This window comes from Cebus imitator, unplaced genomic scaffold (assembly GCF_001604975.1).
Source record: "Cebus imitator isolate Cc_AM_T3 unplaced genomic scaffold, Cebus_imitator-1.0 Scaffold321, whole genome shotgun sequence".
NCBI classification, from domain to species: domain Eukaryota; kingdom Metazoa; phylum Chordata; class Mammalia; order Primates; family Cebidae; genus Cebus; species Cebus imitator.
In genome coordinates, this window is record NW_016107636.1 from 2,475,557 (window position 1) to 2,499,880 (window position 24,324).

General features: G+C 38.5%; 1 protein-coding gene across 1 annotated transcript in view; it reads left to right on the top strand.

The window, feature by feature from the left end:
- Positions 1–837: 837 nt before the first annotated feature.
- The window catches only part of LOC108286500 (ABI family member 3 binding protein), a 170,152-nt gene continuing 146,665 nt past the window's right edge, over positions 838–24,324 (top strand). The window contains exon 1 of the mRNA XM_017504356.2: positions 838–1,047. Coding sequence (XP_017359845.1) covers positions 969–1,047 — 79 coding nt within the window. The 5' untranslated portion in view covers positions 838–968. The remainder of the gene's footprint in view (positions 1,048–24,324) is intronic.

A 24,324-nucleotide genomic window follows, 5' to 3' on the forward strand; every position in this document is an offset into this window, starting at 1 on the left:
GATGATGGCAATGCCTGCCTCCTAAACTGTTTTGAGGAATAAATGTCTTAACATGTGTAAACAGATTCAATTGGAGTAAGCGTTTAGATATCATCAATACTGATAATATAGAGATGAAGTTTGCTCAAGGGCATCTCATTAGTAAGTGGCATCCATCGTGAACCAGTGGAGTATGCCAGCATTGTCAGGATGCCTAACCTTTGCCCCTCAGTTTTTCTTAATGGTAAAATGGGGTTAATACCATATCTCTTGCAGAGGCACTATGAAGATTAAAATACCGCAAAGTAGGTAAAGACTCTATTACAGAGCTCAGTCCATAGTTGAGGCTCAACTAGCAATATTGCTCTATATCTCTGCATCTACATCTGTAGAACATATGTGTATACGTGTATGTATTATACATAATGCATAGCTTTGTAGCCAAAGACTTACTCTTAAATGTTTTTCATAACACAGGAACTACAGAGTGTCTCAAAGTATATTTTTATGAATTTACTCCCATTTAAAAGAATTGGGTTGGTTTACTGGATAATTAAAAGCAGTTTCCTTCTTAATAAGGTTTTATTTTATGTTTTTAACATTTTAATAATTTTTAATATGTCATTTCTGGGTTCTATGAAATAGTTCATCAAATGTTTCAAAACTGCCTAAATGCTTCTTTCCTAAATACAGATCTGCCAGAATTTCAATTTTTATATCACAGAGGGAAAAGACACAGTTATAACTTAGCAGAAAGAAAGAAATGTGATGATACGTTTTTGCTGTTGTACTTTTTTTTTTTTTTTTTTTTTTGGTGTGTGTGGGAAAGAGTGTGATGTCATCTTGTCTCCACCCCCTGTGAGTAAGCCCACGGCACAGCTAAGTGCAGCCGCCCGCCTCTGTCACTGGGAGACAGTCCACTTAAATGCAGCTCCAGGGTTGCGAGGCACCCACCAGCATCCTTCCCCGTGCGAGGTGGCAAATGCAACATGCTCTCCAGCTTGGGGTGCCTACTTCTCTGTGGAAGTATTACACTAGTCCTGGGAAATGCACAGAAATTGCCAAAAGGCAAGTAGCCTGATGTTTTATGTTTTAAAAATAATATTAAGATAGAGTCATTTTTAAATGTTGATTTTAAATATGATCTGCTTTACCAAATGTGGGGAATAGAGTTATTACGCAGAGTCAAAGCTCAAATGTATGAAGGGGTCGCTTAAACTTTTACTTTCCCTTCCTGTTACTTACTTTTCAATTACAGCTCTTGATTGCAAAAATGAAAGCCAACTTATTACATTGAGCAGCTGTTCATCAGAGCCTGAACTGCATACTTTCAAACTATAGTACTTTTGTATTGAATCATGTTATGTAAATGGATATTACAGTCTGTTAAAAAGAGTCGTTTGGTGTTTTTATCCTCCTCCCCAGAGACTGAATCAGTACTAGCTTAAGATTCAAAAGAAGCTAATTCTGAAACCTTGAATCTTTGGTGTGAACCTCAAACATACCTGGTGACTAGGAGGCTGAGGGACTCCATACATCCAAAGTATGGTTGTGTGCTAATTTGCAGACAGCCCTCCGGTGGAGTTTGGAAGAGGGCTTGATCTGTTGGACAGGACACTCCCCCTTTTCCTGGCTAAATTGCTCTCATTTTAGTGTTGGTATTTTGTTTACAAATGTTATCAGAAGAAAATTAAACTTGCTAAAATTAGGCCCTTACAAACAACCCTTTGAGCCCATCCGACTCAAAACAAAAGGCTCCTTCCTCTCTCCTTGCGTCTCTGAACACAAATGTTGCATGTACTTTTGTTCCTCTGCAGAGGCAATTTTCTAAGCCAACTCTAGGTCTGTGAAGGCTTTTTATGGTTGCAGACTGCTGTAGTCAGCAGGATTATGAAAAACAGGCTGGAATTGACCGTACAGTCATGATGGAAACATCAGAGGTATTGTCGAGCTGCAGGCTTGTAAAGAACCTGGTGCGTCTAAAGTCAGAAAGGAAGGTTGTTGGTGTCAGAATATCCAAAAGATCATCCCTGGGTCCTCTCTCTGGGTAGTCTGCTCCAGGATCATCTTGTCCCAAGTGAAAACTGTTCTTTCCTTGGTGGGTAAAGTGAAACTTGAATCCAGCCTGTGAAGGCTGAAGCATTTGGCTAGTTGATATTTCACATGATGATGTGAACAGCAATAGAAAAGAGTAAGTAAACCTTCTCAACTCTGATCGAACAATTAAAGAAAAATAAAAAACACTCTTAGATCTTTTTCTACCAAGAGTTTTGCTCCTTGATCACAATAAAAACTGTGATTTAAAGAAATCAATCATGAGCCACAAGTATTCAGAGTTAATTGCCCTTATTAATGGAATTTTAACAGTGGCATATCATTTGTGTAGAATATGGGGGTTTTCTCAGGCTTGATACCTGCAGATGGCTTTTATTTTACTTTTTATTTTTTACATAGTTTGATTTAGCCATAACTTTGTTACTGCAAACTTCCACAAAATCCCAGTGCTTTAATTATTAGGTTGCAATCACTAGACACAAATCTCTTGACACAATTTTTCTTTATTTATAACGGCAAAGAAAAAAAACGTAGCTGTCAAAAATGGCCACAAAGCTTTTGTTGTTTATTGCATTTTAATCCGAAGTGTTTTCATTCAGATTTCTTTTGTAAATTTAAAAAATATTTGTAGTTTTTCATAATTTGGAGAAAAAACCCCAGCAAATTATAATAATTATAAAAGTAATGGCAAGTTTTGTTTTTAAACTATGTTTTTTCTTTATTCTGAAAGCTACTGAGGACCGTTTAGCTGAAGTCGCCTTTTTCAAACTATGCTCAAGTCATAGGTGTACTGTCTGTCCTACAATGGGTAGAGTTTGGGGTGAGGGCAGCTGTTTCTTGTCAATAACTTGGGGAGTCTTTTTGGTGGGATCACAGTAAGTGTTAGCAGTTTGCATATTCTCAGCAAAAAAAAAAAAAAAAAAAACCTGCCCAACTTTTCAAAATCATTGTTTCTCAAACTCATTTGACTAAGAATCTCCTTTTCCATAGAAGATCTATAATATCTTAGCAGGGGTCTGTCTGTCACAGGACACATTAGGGAAATGCTGTTTAAAAAGAAAGAAAAAATGAGTAAAAGCTTTTACCTTTATTCTTCCTTCTACTTTAGAGTTGATTAAATACTATTTGTGATTTCAGAAGTGGTTAGAATTTTGGAGCTAGAAGAGACATTCATCATCACTTAGTCTAGTGATTCCCAGACTTTTGGATTTATGGACCAACACAAATACACACATACTTTAATATCAGGGTTCTATTATAGAAGGCTTACTTGAATTTTGCTATGTGAGGATGCTCAAAAGAAACAGGGGAGAATGCCCAGTGTTTATAAAAGTAAACCATTTTAACAGATTTATAAAACAAATTTACCTTCATAAGTAAGCCTATTGTTATTTTTCTCGTTTTCCCACAGACTAATGAAAAATCGATCACAGGCCAATGTTTGGAAACCACTGGCCTAACATAACCATTTATTTTACAAATGAAGATGCCCCAGTGCATGGCAGGTTTAGTCACTTTCCCATGTTAATGTGGAGCCAGGACTTGATAACTCACTTCTCATTCAAAATCCATGTTCTAACCTGCTTCTTGCCAGATAGGCAGGCTCCCCTCACCCCAACCTTAGGAATGACATCCTGCAGTGTACGTGTGAATGCTGCCTATCCCTTGAATAAAACAGTTTCTTGTAAATTTCTTAAACATTATCTTAATTTTTACATTTTTCCTAAGAACATACCCACATTTTTATGTACATATGATATACATACATTTATGGTTATTTATATGAAGTCAGTTATTACATGTAGTATACCTATTTGCATACCTAGCCACATACTTTGTTATAAAAGTAAGTTATTAGAAGATTCTTGCTTGCTTTTTAAAAGCTTGGAGACTATCATTAATGGACCTTTTCTCTTCTCCACCACTTAATGACTATATTTTTGGCAAATTGTTGATTTTTATTAGCCTCAATTTTCTCGTTTGTAACATGGGACTAATGAAAACTATCTCATAGTGTTTTAGGATTAAATGAGATAAGATATGCAAACCTTTAGTAATAAGTCTGAGACATAACAGATTTTCAATAAATCCTTGTTAGGTCATAGAAAAGGGGATCAACATTGAAAAATATGCACACCAAATACCACATGATCTTGTATTCAAAATGTAAGACACATCTCTTGTGTGATCTTGCCAGAAAGATGGGATGAAGGACTGCAGCATTGTTCTACATAGCAACAAGGGAAGACTTCTACTGCATTCTAGCCTGACCGTTGTCTGCCACATGGCCAACATTTCCCTGTGGAAAGCCACCCCTTTGCTTTAAGGTCAGCTTTTCCATGGCAATTTGTAAGATGTCGTAGACACTCCAGGTGAGATCCTGTTAAGCTTGTTTTTCAGGAGGTGAAGTAGACCATGCTAGAGAAGAATTCTCACATTGTTTTATACCTTTGGAAGCCCCTGTGCTCTAGCTACTTCTCAGAATCTTTATTCTTGGCACCATTGAACTTTTTTCTTTTCCTGGCAAATAGGTTAAAATAAAAACCAGTGAGAACAATATGTAATGAAAGGAGCCAGCAAAATCTTATAATTGGACAGCAGGGCCTTGACATACCTTTGTGTGGAAGTATACCAGTATACAGAAGATTGTAATTAGCCCAAAGGCAAAGGCTATGACTTTTAGGCAAGTGTGAGAAATACCACAGAGGAACAAGATGCAAGTGTAATCAGATGGCCAGAGGACATGGGGACCTTGGGTGTGACTCTTGGGATATGGCAGACGGAAGAGGCAGCTGGCTCTTTTCTTTGGATTCTTATCTAACAGAGTAGAAATCTCTGACTTTAGGAACAAAACACACGGAGCAGATGATAATCATAATAGTAACCACCATAGCTATTGGTAACTCTTACCATCATTGTTATCATATATAACATTCTTTGAGTATATCCTACAAGTGGTAATTTAGTGCTTCATGTTTTTAATGTGGAAAATCTAATTACATTCTTGAAACTCCCCCAGTGCCTTTGTCTGTTTTGTGCTTCTGTGATAAAATACCTGAGACTAGGTAATTTGCAAAGAACAGAAATTTATTTCTCACAGCTCTGAAAGCTGAAAAGTCCAAGATCAAGGTGCTGGCATCTGGTGAGGGCCTTCTTGCTGCATCCTTAAATTGTAGGAGGCAGAAAGGCAAGAGAAGGATAAACTTCCTCCATACGCCTTTTTATAAGGTGGCTAATCCCATTCACAGGGAAGTCCTCATGGCCTAATTGCCTCTTAAAGGCTTCAGCTCCTAATACTATTGCACTGGCAACACCTGAATTTTGGAGGGAGCACATTCAAACTGTAGTACTTATGAAGCAGGTAAACGTATTATTCCTATTTTACGGAATATAAAATTGTGTCTCAGAGTATTAATTTACTCCCAGTCACACAGCTAGAAAGTGGCAAAAGACTATACCTTTAGTTTTGATGCAGTAGTACTTCCCTGTTCTATGTAAAGATACATTAATTTGTTCAAGTAGCAAATTATGTTGGATGTATACACAGAGTACTGAGGCTGGAGGGACAAGCTTGGCACTTGTCTTCAGGGAGCTGATCAGTTTCTGGAGGAGACAAGAGAGTGGTGTGGAAGGGGATAATTACAGTCGGGTGGGGTCATCCTTCAATGGGTGAAGCACAAAGCATTTTGAGAACATGAAGGATCCAATCCAGACAGGAGGTATGAAGAATTACGAGAGAATAAGAAACCCATATAGAGCTCTGGAGTATAAACACAAGTTGGGACAAGGAGAAGGATGGCTGAGAGGTAAGGGGCCTTCTCAACTAAGGTAACTGCTGGGCCAGAGCCCAGGCAACCCCAGGGGACAAAGCTCAGTGAGTGCTGAACTCCTGAGAGGGAAGCCTAGACAGAAATGCACACGAGTGGCAACTGTGCTTTCCTTGTCTCTATCTGGCCTGACTCCTCATGATTGATTACAAAGAGGAAATAAAATGTTGTCTTTGGAGAGGAAGATTTTACATCTTGCTCTGTCAACTTTCCAGCTGCTCACCTGGAGTCTGGCTCTCACTCTCCATGGAGCCCTTCCAACCTCACTTTGACAAAACAGGAATGTGTCACTCCAACAGTTCAGTCCATTTCTCCAAAGGGTGGTTGATGCCTGCGGGAGGCTGCAGAGGATCCTTTCCATCTTAGGTTATGGAACATAGGATACTGGTGAGAAGCACAAAGCTTACTTGGTGTGGTTCTGCTTCTATTTGAGTAACGTATATTTATGTATTTCTGGGACTGTATTAAAGAGTACATTAGAAAAAAATGGTTCTGCTGCTAAAAAAAATTTAAAAACCACGAAGCAGGAAAATTATTTTAGCGTCTTTTATAGCTCTAAAGTTTCGTGATAGTTTTATTGATGTGTTTGTCTATCAATTATTAAAGATTATTAGTACTCCTTCGTAATTCTTAAAACTATGATAATAACCATCACGTTACATATCAATGATTTTTAATGCTGTGTTTATGTAAATTATCTCATTTTATCTTCACACGTGAAATATACATTATTTCCATTTCACAGATGAAGAAGCTTAAAGAATATGTTAGCTATCTGTTGCTGCATAAAAAATTTCCACAATAATCTTTAATTAATTATTAATAATCCTTAATGATCAATAGTCAACCCATCAAATACAGATCATTAAGCATCTACTAGGTAAACTGAATGAGATACAGCCCCTCCTGTAAGAGAACCTTATATTACAAAGGTAAAAATTGACCAAATTTAATTTGTTCTGATGCTAAATTTTGGAACCCAAGTCTTAAAAAGATAAAGTTTTCTTGTGTTAATTATACCTTCACTAGTTTAGTGTAGTTTTATAGACTATTTTGGGCTATGAGATACTCTTAAAATTTTTGAGTATCTTCCCTTGTCTCTCTTCAAGAAAGTTGGGGTACAGGAGAACACTTGAAAATAGAAGAATTCATCAATACAATATTATAGCAAAGACAGTTAAAATGTTTTATAAGTTAATGTGAATTTACAGAAGGCTTTTAAAAGACATAAGTGAGGTGTTTAATGAAGGAAATCCCAGTCAGGAGATGGGACCAGTCATTCCATCTGGATCACCACCCTCAGAAAAATTTTCCTTTTGCTGTTCCCTGATTGCAATTTATAAAAGTAGGTAAAAACAACAGAATATTGAAGGTAAATAGATGAATTAATAAAAGTGATCTCAGAATAAACATAAAATTAATAAATTGGATACTCTAATGTGATTATCTAGATTATCTAGAGAGATTACTAGTCAAATAAAAACATATTTGTTAAAATGACCCTCAAAAAGCAAAAATAAATAGTATCAGCTGAAGAAGAAACATGCTAAACAAAATATAGAAAAATAATTGATATGCATATATTCTGTTAAAATAACATTTAAAAAGATGATAACCATATTACTGTGTATCAGGCATGGTATTTAGTGAAAAGTGCTTATAAACATGAAATATATATTATTGTATCAATTTCACATGTAAGAATTAAGCTGAAACAGTATATCAGTGTAATCCCAGAACTTTGGGAGGCCAAGCCAAGAAGCTCACGTGAGGTCAAGAGTTTGAGACCAGCCTAGTCAACATGATGAAACCCCATCTCCACTAAAAATACAAAAATTAGCCAGGTGTGGTGGCAGGTGCCTGTAATCTCAACTACTCAGAAGTCTAAGGCATGAGAATTGCTTGAACCCGGGAGGCAGAGGTTGCAGTGAGCTGAGATTTTGCCACTGCACTCCAACCTGGGCAACAGGGCAAGACTCTGTCTCAAAAAAAAAAAAAAAAATGAGTAAGTTAGTTATCTTTTTCTTATAACAAATGTCCACAAAATTATCAGTTTAAAATAACACACATGTATAATTTCACAGTTGCTTTAAGTTACGAGTTTGAGCCTGGTTTAGCTGGGCAGACTCTCCTCTCCTTCAAGATGTCTCACAAGGCCACAGTGGAGGTATTGGCCAGAGGTGAGATCTCATCTGAAGGTTTGCATAGGGAAGGATTCACTTCTGAGCTCACATGATTGTTAGCAGAATTCAATTCCTTAATCACTGGTCGAAGGGCCTCACTTTCTCACTGGCTATTGGCCCGAGGTTGCCACAGGTCTTTGCCACATAGGCCTTTCTATTATGGCCACTTGCTTCATCAAAATGTACAAGCCCAGAAGAGCCTGCAGGCAAGATGGAGGTCACAACCTTATGTGCACTAATCACAGAAGTGACAACCCATCACTTCTACCATATTCTATTGGTTAGAAGCAATTCACAGGTTTACCACACAAGTTGATTGAACACCTTAGATTATGTAAGAGTCTATCCACCATGGAGAACACAAAGTGTTCAATGGCTGCTAGCAAGTGATATGATGAAACTGTGAGCACAGGAAATCTAATGCCAGAGAATATACTGGCTTGAGCATTAAAACTCCACCAACTTCCTACAGAATTAAGCATTTTGTGGCAGATGCCAACATCGGCAAACTGCTAATTTGTCTCTCTCAATGGTTGAAGTTAATGATAAGAAATCTCTGAGAATTGAAATAAATATCTTAAGAGTGCACAAGTAAATATTGAATGCCCAATGTAGACCTTGTTTTCTGTATGCAAGAGCCCAGTCAATGCCTAGATTCCTTTGCTGGTTTCCTGTGTGGTCCATCAAGTGTGGTTGATATCATGTAGAGAGGCACACAGAATTCCCTGAGAATAGAAAAACTGCTTTTATTCCTGCCACCATCTCTTAAAGGAAAAGAAAAAACATAAGAAAAAAATAAACACATTAAGTAATTAACACCTATGAACTTGACGATACAGTCCTGATAAAAATGTGCTTTCCTGAAACTTGAATGGAGTGGCTTTTAGAGTAAACGGAGGAGTTACTGTAAGGTCTCATTAAACTTGTGTGTAGAGAAAGAAAATATGCTTTTATCAGTGGATGTGACAGAAGCAACCAGAAAAACCAAAGGAGTTTCTCTCAGATCCTGCTGTTACTAAAACAATTCTTCCATATGCTCTTGGGAAACAAAATTTAGGTTGTACACAATAAATACTCTAAACACGATACTCAGAGTCTCATAGAATGTTTAATGCTAGATACCCTGTGGGTCTCTTCTGTAGCCTACAGTCTTCTCTCATGCTGGGAAGCTCCCAAAGGCCCAGGAGGCACGTGGTAGGAAAGGCTGGCTTCAAGGGCTCAGACTACTTTGGCTAAGTTCTGTAGACACCAAGACTGCATCCGTACTTACTCTACTCCTTAGAATGTTAGTTCGAGTTTCCCACCAAGAGCCTTCCACAGCGAGATTATTATAGTGTATTGCAGGTTTCCCTCATCTTCTAAAGACATGACATATGTTCCCAGTGATTTTGATGAACATTTGGAAGCTTAGAGCTGGTCTAAGGTTTAAGGCCCTCTCAGTACACATGCTATAAAGTCAGCTAATGTTCCTTCTTGTGGAATTCTACAAAAGGAGCTAGAAGATGTGACATTTTCACAGAAGACTTTTTGTCATTCTGTAGTCAAGGATCATACTTTGAAAGCCCACCCGTTAGAAAATCAGGGCAAATTCACCCACTTCAAGCATCTTCTGGTCAAACTAGAAATCCATTTTAGAGAAAATTGAGGCCTAATTCACATCTCACCTATGATATAGCAATTCAATGTTTTCTTCATTTAATAAGTTTAACTATGACTACATATACTATAATGTATATCCCAATATATACTCTCTCTCTCTCTCTCTCTCTCTATATATATATATATATATATATATATTTGCATTTTAGGTTTTGGGGTACATGTGAAGAACGCACAGGATTGTTGCATAGGTACACACATGGCAGTGTGGTTTGCTGCCTTCCTCCCCTTCACCTATATCTGGCATTTCTCCCCTTGCTATCTCTTCCAACTCCCCACCCCCCGCTGTCCCTCCCCTATTTCCCCCTGCCACAGACCCCAGTGTGTGATGCTCCCCTCCCTGTGTCCATGTGTTCTCATTGTTCAACACCCGCCTATGAGTGAGAACATATAGCCCAATATATTTAATCCTAGATGCACATGAGAATAATAACATTTTCAAAAATATCAGTAATGCTCTGCCTCCCCATCAAATTTATTTTAAATTGATCTAGGGTGGGATATTTTTTTAATTCCTCAGGCAATTCTAATATGGCCAAGGTTAAGAACTACCGAGTTAGAGCTTTTTGACAATTCGTATTTGTAAGTGCTTGATAAATAAATCTTCCTTGATAGTACACAGTAAAATTTAAAAGTTGCAAATACATTTTTCTACTACTTAAGTTTTGATTTCTGTAAATTTAAAAGTGATTTTTATTTTTATGCTGCTTTGCTCCAGGATTTTAAAACATTGAAAAAAATTTCAGACTTCCTCCTCAAGCTCTATAAAACAAGTAAATGTTTTAAATTGGGATGAACATTTGTTTTTAGGGTTAGAACATAAGTGCTACTTTCAGAAGCCAGATCTGAGAAGCTGTGACTGTGGTTTTTAAGACTGGACTTACATTGATTGGTTTTGTCATTCAATTAATATTTTTAAATCATCATATTAGGATTACAAAGATGAATAAGACATTTCCTGCATTTAAGAGGTTTGAAATTGGTTCTATTTAAGAATACTTGGTTCTATTTAAGAATATTTAAGAAAATGACAAAAGTCATTTTCTTTCATATGAAACTGTTGGTGTGCTGATTCCTTATCCTCATGTCACAGCAAAATTTGCAGGAGCTAAGCCATCCCACTGTGTTGCCATGTACTGGCTTTGAGCGATGTATATAAGAAGAAAAATGAATTCAAATATAATCTGTTAAGAAAAACAAAGCACCTCATGATTTCAGCACAAAATATAGGAGTTAAGCAAATGTGCATTGAATTTCCATACTCAGAAAGTGCAGGTTATGTAAATTATATTGAAAATGATTTCTTTAATTGTGCACATTACCATATACCAGCTCATTTTTGTGTTTTAGGTTAAGGGTAATTTTTCAGCATGTAGCATGTCTTATAATCTGAAACGTCTTTAAAATGTGTTCCGCTGTTTCTCTAATGTAATGAAAGTTCTCTCTTCTCTCAGTAGCGGTGAATAAAACCTTGCTAAGACTTTGAACAGGGGCACTTTGCTTACAACGTGTTGCCAAGGTGGAGTTTCAGATATCCTTTCTCATTAAATACAATTCTTTGATTTTTTCCATTTTGTTAGCTGATAAGAAAACATTCTGGTTTTCCCAGGGTCCTCCGGAGAGGCCACTTTGCACACGTGTGTAGGTGTGCAAGACCTAACAGGCCTTCCTTCTCTGAGAGCAGTGGATTCTGTCATTTAAGGAGGGGCTTGGAGTGTCTGCCAAAGTCATGCTGGCAGGGAGCTCTGGAATTCAGTTCTGTTCCAGCTATGTCGGCAGGAGATGCAGGACAATTTCCTTCTCCTTTCACTTTCCCAGATGAAGTTAAGACACTCTGGCCAGTTAGTTTAGAGTAAGGTATCAGGTGACCTGGAAGATCGTCCTTCCGTTCCTCTCCAGGTCCATCCTGTCCAGGTCAACTTCCCCAAGGACGCTGCTGTCACAGAATTCTTCCCTAACTCTTTCTTTTTATAAGAATTAAAAGGAAAATGATGCTGGGCATGCTGTCCCATATCAGGTTTCCCGAATCTGTTGCTTTGTTATGAACTGGAAAGATAAATACTGAAAATTTGCAACATGAGGTAGTGGATAAAGTGCAGGTGTACACAGGAGCCTGAGTAAGTCATTACCTTGGTGCCAAAGTGATTGCAGTTTTTGCCATTGCTTTTAATGGCAAAAATCACAATTACTTTTGCACCAATGTAATGCTTCAGCTTTTTGAACACCAATCAGGTTTTTTTTTTTTTATTCAAAAAAGGGAAATAATAAAAATATCAGTCCTTTTTTTTCAGCTTTCATTTACAAGCAATATTAGGGTGGCATTGATGGATTTTTTTATAGTAACTTTCTTAAACCAAAGTAAAGACCAGGTACATTTTAAAAACTCTCTACCTGCTGATATTGTTTGGCTCTGTGTCCCCACTCAAATCTTGTCTTGAATTGTAATCCCCATAATCCCATATGTCGAGGGTGGAACTTGGTGAGAGGTAAACGGACATGGGGGTGGTTTCCCCCATGCTGTTCCTGTGATAGTGAGTTCTCATGAGAGATGATGGTTTTATAAATTCTAGCTTTTCCTGCACCCTCACCTGTTCTCCCTCTTGCCTGCTGCCATGTAAGACGTGCCTGTTTCCCCGTCTGCCATGATTGTAAGTTTCCCGAGGCCTCCCCAGACATGCAGAAGTGTGAGTCAATTAAACCTCTTTCCTTTATAAACTTTCCAGCCTTGGGTATGTCCTTACAGTGGTGTGAAAATGGACTAACACATTTGCCTTGGCAGTGATGGAAAGATCTAGTCATCCCAGCAGCCTGGACACTGGTCCTGAGCAGAAAGAACACTCTTGCTGGGTGTCAAAGGCGACAGTGTCTTAGCCTGTGGTGTGGCATCTGCCTAATGAAACAGGATCTGCAGACAGGAGCCGGGACACTGGGAGCATTTTCAACAGGATTCTTGCCATGAGCATCCTACTCCTGTTCCCACATCCAGCTCTCCCAGAAGGAATCTGGAAGATCCTGCTCAGAGCATATTTGTCTTTTACAGTGAAACATCTGAAAGTACAAGTTGTGGTCCTTGGTCATTTTCTTCTCCACCTGTCCTTGGGATACACTTCCACCTGACTTGACCTCCTGGATGCCTGCTGCAGTCTGATCAGTCTGCAGATACCGGATTGGTTTGATGGAGTGATTCTTTTTCCACCCTCTGTCTTTTTGCTCCTAATCCTTCTGTTTCCTAAACTTTCAGCCTCCTTCTCGTGCCCCTCCTCTTTTTCCCTTCTCTCAATGCCATGAGAGTCCTCAGAGCTTCTCCTGGCTTTCACCCCCAGCCACTCCTGCTGACCACTTTGGCCTATGTCCTTGCCTCACAGCTGACTCCTCCTCTGTTTGGATGCAGCAGGGATTATCTTTTGGAAGACAATGCGCACTTTTCTTTTTCCAAGGCAAAAGTGTTGTTTCTGTGTCATGCAAAGTATTCCACTTGGTTTAAAAATATTATTGCTTCCTGTTCACTTATCTTGGCATCAGCAATCTTGAAAAAGCACACGTTTACATTCATTTATCAGCTCTGTGTATATCAGATTAGACAAACCATAACTGTATATTCACACCATAGCATTCCTAAATGACTTTGGATATAACATAAGTCACTGTGTCCCTTGAAGGGTGGCAACAACATATGCATGATAGCAGTCAGATATTATACTGTTCTTTTGTAAAGCTGGCTTTCAATTTATTCCCGATGTTTGTTCTATTGTAGTTGGAGTTTGATATTTTGTAGAACTTGCAGAGAATTCTGCTGTTTTCCAGTGGATCTTGAGTTCAAATGTGATATTTCTCTTCATTTGACTTGGAACCAATCTTTCCATGACACTGAGTTTTTGTGTAAAGTGTACCCAGGAGGTGGTGATCCTATAATTGGCAACTAGATCACAGTTGCAGGCACTTACCATTTCAACACATAAATCTCTTTCTTGGACCCCCATTTCTCTATCTGGCTGTCTTCTTCGCTACACTCAGAGAATGACTTCCAAATTTTCCTCTCACTCTTTATTTACAACCCCATTCTTTCCCACTTGTGTGTCTTCTCAAGTTCTAATTCTTGTGTTGGAAGACCCTCATCATCTCCGCTATTCTAACTTTATATGTTCTATTGGCTTTTAGACCTTTAAATCATAACCCATATTAATAGCAAATACTAGAAAAAATGTGTATTTAAGTGAGCTTTCAAATCCAGGCGTATATGTGTTTGCACATGTGTGTGCCATGTTGGATTGTTGTGCTGGTTCTTCTTGTGATACAAATAAAAAACAAATAAGAAATAGATGAAAGTCCTACAAACCGACTAAATTTGGTGTGACACACAACAAATTTTTGATTGATTGATATATTGGAAGTACCATAGTTTAGGGTTTTGTTCTAATGTATGACAATCTAGTTGCAAAATTCTTTATAGACAGTCTTTCAGCAAGACAAATTATTTTTAAAAGTATCCTGTTTTGTGAACAACTCACATTTTAAATATTGATATTACAACTGAGTTACCAGAATAAGAAATACTACTGGATTACTTAGAGAATTAACAATAGTTCTTAGTACAAGTTAGTCAAAATTCCTTCTCCACATGTTCTTGGCAATAAATCCCATTTTCACAAATTTTCAAAAACACGTCAGTGCCTTTTCAAATATTCTCAGGTGCCTTTCTCAGTTGTTTACAAGAAACATGCATTGAGTCTTATAATCCCATAAATTCGTCAGCTGAATTGCATTATATAACACTTGTTCTTAATTGGCCATTCAACCCAAGCATCTGTTTTCACTTAGGTCAGAAAATTAAGACAAGTATTTACTGTGGTCTTTTCCAAAGTCGTCATAACCCATGCTCAGATGTCATCTGTAAGGTTTCTGTGGTGTCCCAGAAACATCCATTTCAAACATTCCTTTTCATGGTTGGAGGTTGATAGGCCACAAAGGGACCACAGATGTTAACACTAAATAAATTTCCTGTGAATTATCAAATTGTTTTAAAGGCATTAAAGGATAAGCACTAGCAGAGTAAAGATCCTTTTAGGGGTATCTCTTTCCAGTGACTTTCTTATTTTGTGAGAATGATTCTTTCTTTTAAAAAATGGGAAGAAACATTTACCTCTGTTTGTCAGCTCTGAATCTAAAGTCTCTCTCCCACCTGCCCTTTTTCCTTTATGATACTTGTCTCCTACATCTATAAGTTCTGGTTGTGAAAGATAATTAGATGGAAATAAATCTTACTTTGTTTTATTGACTCGACTTTGTTTTATTGAAATATGTCTACTTAACAAACCTGGAGATAATGACTCTCACAGTATATGGAGAAGCAAAGAATCACTGATTGCAGTGGTCTTTCAGTTTGAGCAAGTGTCAGAATCTCCTAGAGGGCTTGATAAACTCAGAACACTGGGCCTCATCCCCAGAGTTTCTGACTCAGTAGATCGGAGGTGGGGTGGTTTGGAGAATTTGCATTTCTCACGAGTTCCCAGATGATATTGACACCGCTGGTCCTGGGATCACATTTTGGAAACCACTGACTTAGTGATCTGCTAAGTATGCAGAGTCCTGCCTCCCCTAACCCCCACCTTTCATTCCCCTGACACTACACTCACATCAGATTCTGATTCAGTTGTTCTGGTAATCTGCTTGTTAAACAACTACAACTGATGATTCTGATGAGGTTAACCACGCATTGAGAAATAATGCTGATCTCTGTATATAATCAGCTAACTTATTTAGTTCTAGAAATTTGGAAGATCTGTGCTTTCTGTTGTTGAGTATATGATACATGTCTGTAGAAAAAAAATTAGCTTGATATAGTGAGACCCTCTAGTTCTTGAGACAAACTTGCTGGCTGCCTTTTATACTTAGAAACTATTTTTTACCATAGCTATCTGGAGCCCTGGGCAGCACTCGCTTAACGTAACCTTGTTTGGTGGTGAGTAATGTTTAAAACTGCAGCCGAAAGGTTTTGGTGACATTATGAGCTATTAGTGGGAGTCACTCCACTTGTGTATGTATATATTAAAGTTAATGCCTAGTATTAGCCAGAGGCATGTGTTAAGTGTAACCCGGATTCAAGAAAACTCACTATAAAGTATGGACAGTTTACTTTACTAGGTCACAACTGTGACACTGAAGATGAATTTGATACTTCGTGTGAATGTTTTCTGTCATTTTGTCTTAGATAGAGTGTTAGCCAGTCCTTCAGCTAGTGTTGGACATCAGCCTATTGTTGAGCATTAGCTATGACATTTGCACTTGGCAGCCAGCTGGAAACATTGTGTGTGTAGCTTGCAGGTTAGTTGCTTTTCTTAAGCTCAGGGTAGCCATAAATCCCTTGAAGTTGTGTGTAGAGTAGTACTCTTTTGGGTCTGTGCATTTTCAGGAGTGTTGGTCTTTGAATATTGAGCTTCTTAAAGAAGCCTAAGAGCCAATAAAAGTTAAGAGCTGTCCCAGACAGATGCCTTTTTCTAAGCAAGAGTTAGGATGGGTCAAGTGAAAGGCTGGAAGAATTACAACTATCTGCATAGATTACGCAGAGCGGGCCTTCAGATGGTCAATGAAAAATTCCATACTTTGTAACTAAGATGTGAGCACATGGTTTATTTTATGTAATTTCTCTTGATGTGGTGCAAAAAATTTAAGTATGGTAGTATCCAAGGTGGCTCTCAAATATTCTCACCTACTGTTATTCATGCTCTTAAATAGTCGCCTTGCACAATGAATCAAGGCTGGGCTGTGCACTCATTAAATATTGAAGAAGTGAAGTGAAAATATGTACCTTTCAGAAGCTAAGTCATAAAGGACATTGCAGTTTACATCTTGTTCATTTTCTTGGATCACCCAGTCTGGAGAAAACCAGCTGACATTTCATGAAACACTCAAGAAGACCCATGGAGAGGTCCACATGGTGAAAAGCTTACAATTCCTACCTATATCCAGCATAAATTTGCCAGCCATAGGAGTGAGCCATCTTGGAATCACGTCTTCCAGCCCCAGTCAAGCCTTCAGATGATGGCAATTTTGGCCAACATCTTAACTGCAACCTCAAGAGAGATTCTGAGCCAGGACTGCCCAGCTCAGCTGCTCCTGAGCACCTGATCCACAGAAACTATGTGGATGATGGATGCTTATTGTTGTTTAAGCCACTAAGCTTTGGGTTAATTTATTATATGGCAATAGATAATGAATGTAGGGAGCACATGTGATGACTTTTTACTTTTAAAGGACTATTTAAATGAAATAAAATAGAATGAGAAATGTATATAATCTTATCTGTTGGCATATGGCTCTGGAAATGTAGTTTTGCCTGTGGACAAAAGAAAATTGGAAATAAACTCAGGAAGACAGTTTTGGTATCAATTACATTTTCCGGGACCACAAAAAAACTGAGCATAAATCATAAAGAGTGATTGAAAAATACATGAACAATTGTCCCTTTAAAGAAAATTCATTGAAAATGTTTGATAGTTCAGATCAGCTAAAGGACCACATCTCCTGAGGCCGTCATAGATGGCCTTGTCTTTCATTCCACAGGCCATCTCAGGACTGGCCCTATGCCAGGGGTGTGGATCTGTGCTGGTCCTGCTGTCATTTAGGAGAGTCAACCTGTGCCCAAGATAGCTGAAAGACAGCCAGTTCTGAGATCCACCCTGCAGCTGACCTACATCCCTGAATTATCCTGAGGAAGAAATGGGCCTCCTGGGGCAACCTTGGATCAGGCCAGGCTTTCATCTCCTTGGCCTTAGCTTAGCTCTTATCTTGAAACTTAGGCCATGGCATTCTCATGTAATTATATCTCCAGGGTAGGCACTGTGAAATTTCTCATCTTTTATTAAAAAATCACTTTTGCCTCCCTGTGTCCATGTGTTCTCATTGTTCAGCACTTGCCTATAAGTGAGAACATGCAGTGTTTGATTTTCTGCTCTTGTGTCAGTTTGCTGAGAATGATGGTTTCTGTTGGGGGGAAATAGGGGAGGGACAGCAGGGGGTGGGGAATTGGGGAGAGAAAGCATGGGGAGAAATGCCAGATATAGGTGAAGGGGAGGAAGGCAGCAAATCACGCTGCCATGTGTGTACCTATGCAACACCCTTGCAAGTGCTTCACATGTACCCCAAAACCTAAAATGCAATAAAAAAAAAAAGAAAAAAAATCACTTTTTGCTGGGTGCAGTGGCTCACACCTGTAATCCCAGCACTTTGAGAGGCTAAAGTGGGTGGATCATCTGAGGTCAGGAGTTTGAGATCAGCCTGATCAACATGGTGAAACCCCATCTCTACTAAAAAATACAAATATTGGCTGGGTGCATTGGCATGTACCTGTAATCCCAGCTACTTGGGAGGCTGAGGCAAGAGAATCACTTGAGCCTGGGAGGCAGAGGTTGCACTGAGCTGAGATTGCGCCATTTCACCTCAGCCTGGGTGACAGAGCGAGACTCTGTCTCAAAAAAAATATATCATTTTCTAGGCATCTAACATTATAATAGAAAGAATAAAGAAATAAAGAAGAAAAATGGTTACTGTCCTGGTGAAATTTATATCCTAGCAAGAGGAGTACACACACTAAGCAGGATTACTACAATGTAATAAATGCTGACCTGGGCTTTATTCCTTTCCAGAAAATAGTTTTATTTTTCTTAGGAGAATTGGGAAGGATTTGAAAAGGACCTTCCCTGCCATTATGCAAAATTTTTATGGCATTTCCACAAGTGTTTTATTAAAAAAAGAAAAAGCTTCATGGAGGGAATATTTTATATGCACCATCTGTAGAGGGTAAGAAAGTTTTTCTAACCCCAAACTAGAGTACATGGTAAATAGGAATACATTTTTGAAGAAGCAGGCAGCATATTTATAAACTAGGGCTCTCTCAGAACATTAAAGACATTTTCACTCTGTATTTTACCTAAAGTTTACTTCATTAATGGATGCCATTATTGCTTTAAGCCGAACACATTTGCTCCCTTCAAAAATACTGTTTATAAAATGAGTCTGAGGAAAAATCACAGACCCTTATCACCAGTTGCTAAGACCTTATTAAGAAAGCACATAGCAAAACATAAGAATTGGGTAAGGAGTTTCTATCCAGTTGGCCAGTCCCTCGACCCGTCAAGATCTGGGTCGCTTAGATAATACAGGTCACAGGGAACAAGAGCTCTTCTGATTAGTGGCTCTTGCCAGACCAGATACCAGTCTGGATCCCGAGGGTTTTTTCTTTTATATTTTGGGTTATTATATATTTTTTTGCTAGTATGCATCATCATTCAGGGAACCACAAGGCCCCCTGTGGTCTCTTGCTGTCACTCAGATTGAAGGCATGTTGGACTTGACCTTCCCAGAGTATCCCCTAGTTGCCAGGGAGGGATTGTTTTGGTCATGAAAACAGTCATTTCCTAACCCTCCATTTTCCACCCTCAATACACACACTTAATTAAATAAGCAAAACATTCAGGTTTTTTAAGCTGATGCTATTTGTGAAGGACTGAAAATTTTGAGTTAGGTCTGAAAGCATTATCCCAACAGGGAGGATGCCGCTAGAAAAGTCACAACTGTGACTAGAGACCAACTATTATATAATCCATTTCCCATCCTGTCCTTGGAAATGGGGGGCCCCTTCATCCTTACCAGCCCATCTCCTCCAGAGCACCTAGATCACAGCTGATGCTCCCTTCTAAAGTGATACGCTCACTCCTACGACTCCCTTATAGAAGTAGAGGCATATTGCTTTGAGGTTCAATTTTGTTACCTTGTTTACTAAAGTTAAATTTCAGTATGGCAATACAAGGAGGCATCTTCTAATAATTAAAAGCTTTTGTAAACATTTTTGACTTTTGCAATATCTTTCTCTCTTTTCTAAGACAAGGTAATAAAAATGCTCTTGAAAAAATTCCCTATACTATTATTAATATGTGGAATTAATAAATAACCTTCAGATTAATATATTGAAATAACTAATGTCTTATCAAACAGGAGAGCTTTGTTGCATAGATTGTCTATAAACAGCTTGCTTGCTGTCTCTTACAGAGAGAACATCTTAAACAGCATCTTGGGCAGGTTTCACTTTTTAGAATGTCCCTCCCTTGAGATACCTGGTATTCCATGTCAAACTCTAAAGCTAACTGTGACTTATTCTGACATTACTCTCAGATAATTAGTAAATATTATTCTGTAGTTATACCTTAATATAAGGAATAAGCAACAAATACCTTTAAAATTTTTTTCTGAATTTAAATGCACCATAAAATGTACATTTTCTAGTATCTTTGTCTGATTGCAATGTTCAATCCGGTAAATTTTTATATTTTGTCAGTGTTAATCAAGACGTAAAGCATCTCCATCTCCCTAGAATGTTTCATTGTGCTTTGCAGTCAATCCCTTCCCCACCCCCAGTCTCTGGCAACCGCTGATCTGATTTCTAGCCCTATAGTTTTGCCTTTTTCGGAATGTTCTGTGAATAGAAGCATATAGTATGTAACTTTTTTTGTCTGGCTCTTTTCACTTAGCATAGTGCTTTCATAATATATCCATGCTGTTGCAGGGATTAGTAGTTAGTTCCTTTTACTGGTTGAGTAGAATTTCATTGTAAGGCCATACAGCAGTTTGCTCACTCCAACGGATGAATATTTGGGTTGTTTCTATTTGGGGCCAATTTGAATAAAACTGCTATGTGCATTTGCGTATAGGTCTTTGTGTGAACATATCTTTTTATTTCTCTCAGATAAATATCTAGGAGTGAGTTTGCTTTTTGTCATGTATTAACCGTATATTTATAAGAAATATCAAACTGTTTTTCCTAAGTGGCTACAACTTTTTTTTAATAGCAAGGTATGAAGATTTCAGTTGTTCCAAATGCTTACCAGAACTTGGTATTGTTGATTTTTTAAATTTTGTGTTTTTATTTTTAGCTGCTAATAGGAAAGAGATAAGTTTTGAGTCCATGCCTCTATTTGTTAGGCGTACTTGTTGGGCATATTTCTAACCATCATTCTCAGCAAACTGACACAAGAAGAGAAAATCAAACGCTGCATGTTCTCACTCATAGGCAGGTGTTGAACAATGAGAACACATGGACACAGGGAGGGGAGCATCACACACTGAGGTCTGGTGAGGGGAACTAGGGAAGGGACAGCAGGGGGCGGGTAGTTGGGGTGGGATAACATGGGGAGAAACGCAAGATATAGGTGATGGGGAGGAAGGCAGCAAACCACATTGCCATGTCTGTACCTATGCAACAATCCTGCATGTTCTTCACATCTACCCCAAAACCTAAAATGCAATAAAATATATAAAAACATATGCATGACCCATTTTCTTAGAAACCACATCTTGTTTAAAAGGTATAATAGTAGGCAAATTAATTTGCTGAAACTCACACTAATTTCTTATCAGATGAGATAAAATGTGGAAATTGACTACATTTGCCTGGCCCAGAGGGAACATTCAAAAAAGTTTAGTCTTATTTCCTTTTCTGAGTACGTCTTGTATTCATGAGTCATCGTAACTCAAACATTAAAATTCTGTGACTTAAATTGAACTGTCATATAGTTTTTGCCATTTGGGGCTTCAAGCATCAATTTAAGCCTCCTTTAAATACTTTGGAAGGCAATGCTCTGGGGAAGAAAATGTTAGCTAAATCTGGGCATCTTGTGTTATGCAGAAATTATAGCCCTTATCTTCATTCACAATGAAGGTGTTGGTGAAAGACAGAATAGAGGAGAAAAATGATCATGGGGTTAGAAACAAAACACCTCTATTTTAGCCTTCTCTGCTTCTAACTGGACGAGTGACCCTGGAAGAAAAATTTAACCTCCATGGGTCTCAGCTTTCTCATTGAAAAAACACAGAGCATAATACAGTGGATTTTCCTATTTCCAGTAGTAATGTTTTATAAAGTTGCTGCAAACACCAAATTAGCCAAACCATTGCTTCTATGGGGAAATATGGAGTCAGATTCCTGTGAGCCTCTGGTCACAACATTTTCCCCAATGGATCAGTACATAGCTTCGTTTTATGTGTGCTTCTGTTTAAAGATGCCTTGCTTAATATACATTGTTGATTCATTAACATTGAATCCATGGCCAACAGCAGTACGGTTCATGACTGAATGAAGCTTATCTCACTCACATTTTTACTCCACAGGACACATCACGGCCTTCCTTACTCAGAAATTCTAGATAGCCCTTCAGTACTACATTTAGGGGATGCTTAAACAATGAAGTCACTAACAAAAAGCACAAACATGGGAAAGATGTGATGCTACATCAGCCGTGGAAAGGATGCTTTTTACAGTCTGACAGCTGAAGCCCAAGCCAGAGCATCACCTTGTTCAGCCTCAGCCACAAACAGGCACACTGGGTGACTCAGATTTTTCTCCATTCTTCACATGTCCACGAATAAGTGTGAGAGTGCTTTGCGTATTAATTTTGAGATTAAAAACAGATGTTAATTAGTAGAAAAATTTGCAAATATGGGATCAGCAAATAATGAAGCTTGGCAGTTATTTGCTGCTTCTGTTCCATAGGATAAATCATGCATGTTGATGTGAAAGGATGAGGTGGTACCGTCATTGCTGGTTTTAGCAGGGGTGTTTACTCCAGTCAGCGGCTAAGAAATCCAAAACATTCAGGCAAAAAGATAATAAATCAATCTCAATACTTAAATATTTCACTCACTGGGCCCCAAACACCATGAGCAAATTAGAGAAACTGGAGAGCCTAATGGAAATGTTTATTTATCTTTAAAAATATGTATTTACATTTGAAGATAAGAGCTTGACAAGAGCCTTGAGTGGCAAAAATAATAACTCCATTGTTTCTTTACAGTGGGTAAAGGCTTGTTGGAACCTGACTGTTTTTGTGCACATTTGCAGATGCCTGTAGGACCGTTTTTAAACTAAGTGGTCATCCATCATTTCTCCTCTTGGCCCAGAGATTAATTTTCACATCTTAAAGGTACTTTATAAATATTTGCTAGCACAAGTTTATTTACAGATCCCTTTCAGTACAGAGAGTTTTTTTCACATAAAAATTTGATTTTGTTTTTTAATTGAAAAAACACTTTCACGTGATTAATCTCACTTTAATTTCTATGGTGGAAGTTTTATTTCTAAAATATAATGCCGATGTTGTTTTAATGGCAATGCTAGCTTTATGAAGTTAAAGAGGGTCTAAATATATTGATGCATGGAGCTATTGAGGTGAGATAACGAGGTGGCAGAAATGTGTTCTTGAGAATCCGGTGCCTAAGGGAAGGATGACATTCCATTCCCAGCTGCCCCTCTCCTTGCCCCTTCTTAGGAAGGCACACCCTTCTCAGCCCGCATTTCTGCGATTCCTCCACTGAGAAAGTGCATGTTGATTTGACTGGCAAGAATCCTCACACCTCCTTTTTGTTTTAATTTCCTTTCTTAGAATATATTTTTAATGACCTTGTTCCTGATCCTGATCTTTTTAAAAGCTGTGGTTTTGTTGGGACAAAAAGTAAAAAACAACTTGATGAGCAGATGAATGATATCCAACTTCCATCAACATCTGTTAAACGCCCACCACATATAAAGCTCTGTCCGTACCAGCTGCTTTCATTTCTATTGTGGGATATAATCCTATGTCAGGCATTTTTGATAGGTAAGGGGGAAAATTCTAGAACAAGTGATAAGCATAAGAGCGGAAGCATGTTTTACCTTTGGGGCCCACCCTGTGTTCTCCTTCCTGGACCTGGAGTCCCTAAGACCTAAAGACTCACCTCCCCCATTCAAAGATTGCCTTCTCTTGTAATGATGTTAGCTCCGGACTATCCGATCACCAAACTTGGTCAAAATGTTCTTAGTCAGTGCCTCATTCCTGCTAGCCTACTCTTGAAAATGATCTGCCATTCTTATTCTCTTGGGACACATGCTTTTTATCTAATGATACGTATGTAAAGACATAATGTGAGAGAATTAAGCCTGTCTTCTCTAATGGGAAGATTTCAACCACCAGGTAGCATTACAATGGAAGAATTTCTTAAAGCATGAGATCCTGACTATGTCTCTTAAAAGTCATGTCAAATAAGTGGTCACCTCTTCTCTTTTTTTCTCTTTCTTTTTTTTTGAGCCGGAGTTTCGCTCTTGTTACCCAGGCTGGAGTGCAATGGCGCGATCTCGGCTCACCGCAACTTCTGCCTCCTGGGTTCAAGCAATTCTCCTGCCTCAGCCTCCCGAGTAGCTGGGACTACAGGCGTGCGCCACCATGCCCAGCTGATTTTTGTATTTTTAGTGGAGACAGAGTTTCACCATGTTGACCAGGATGGTCTCGATCTCTTGACCTAGTGATCCACCCGCCTCAGCCTCCCAAAGTGCTGGGATTACAGGCGTGAGCCACCGCGCCCTGCCCTACCTCTTCTCTTTAAACATCAACTGGGTCCTGGAAAATGCACCAAGCAATGTCTTCACTGCAGAAAGTTTTAAGTGAAATACAAATGTTTGCCTGACACTTGTGAGGCATGCTGGGTTGAGGCTGTATATTTAAAGGCTGTATGTTTGATCCAGAAAATGGTATCACCAGTCACCAAAATTCCTTGAAGCAGTTATAACTGCCAATAGAGCAGCTTTAAGAACTCTTTGT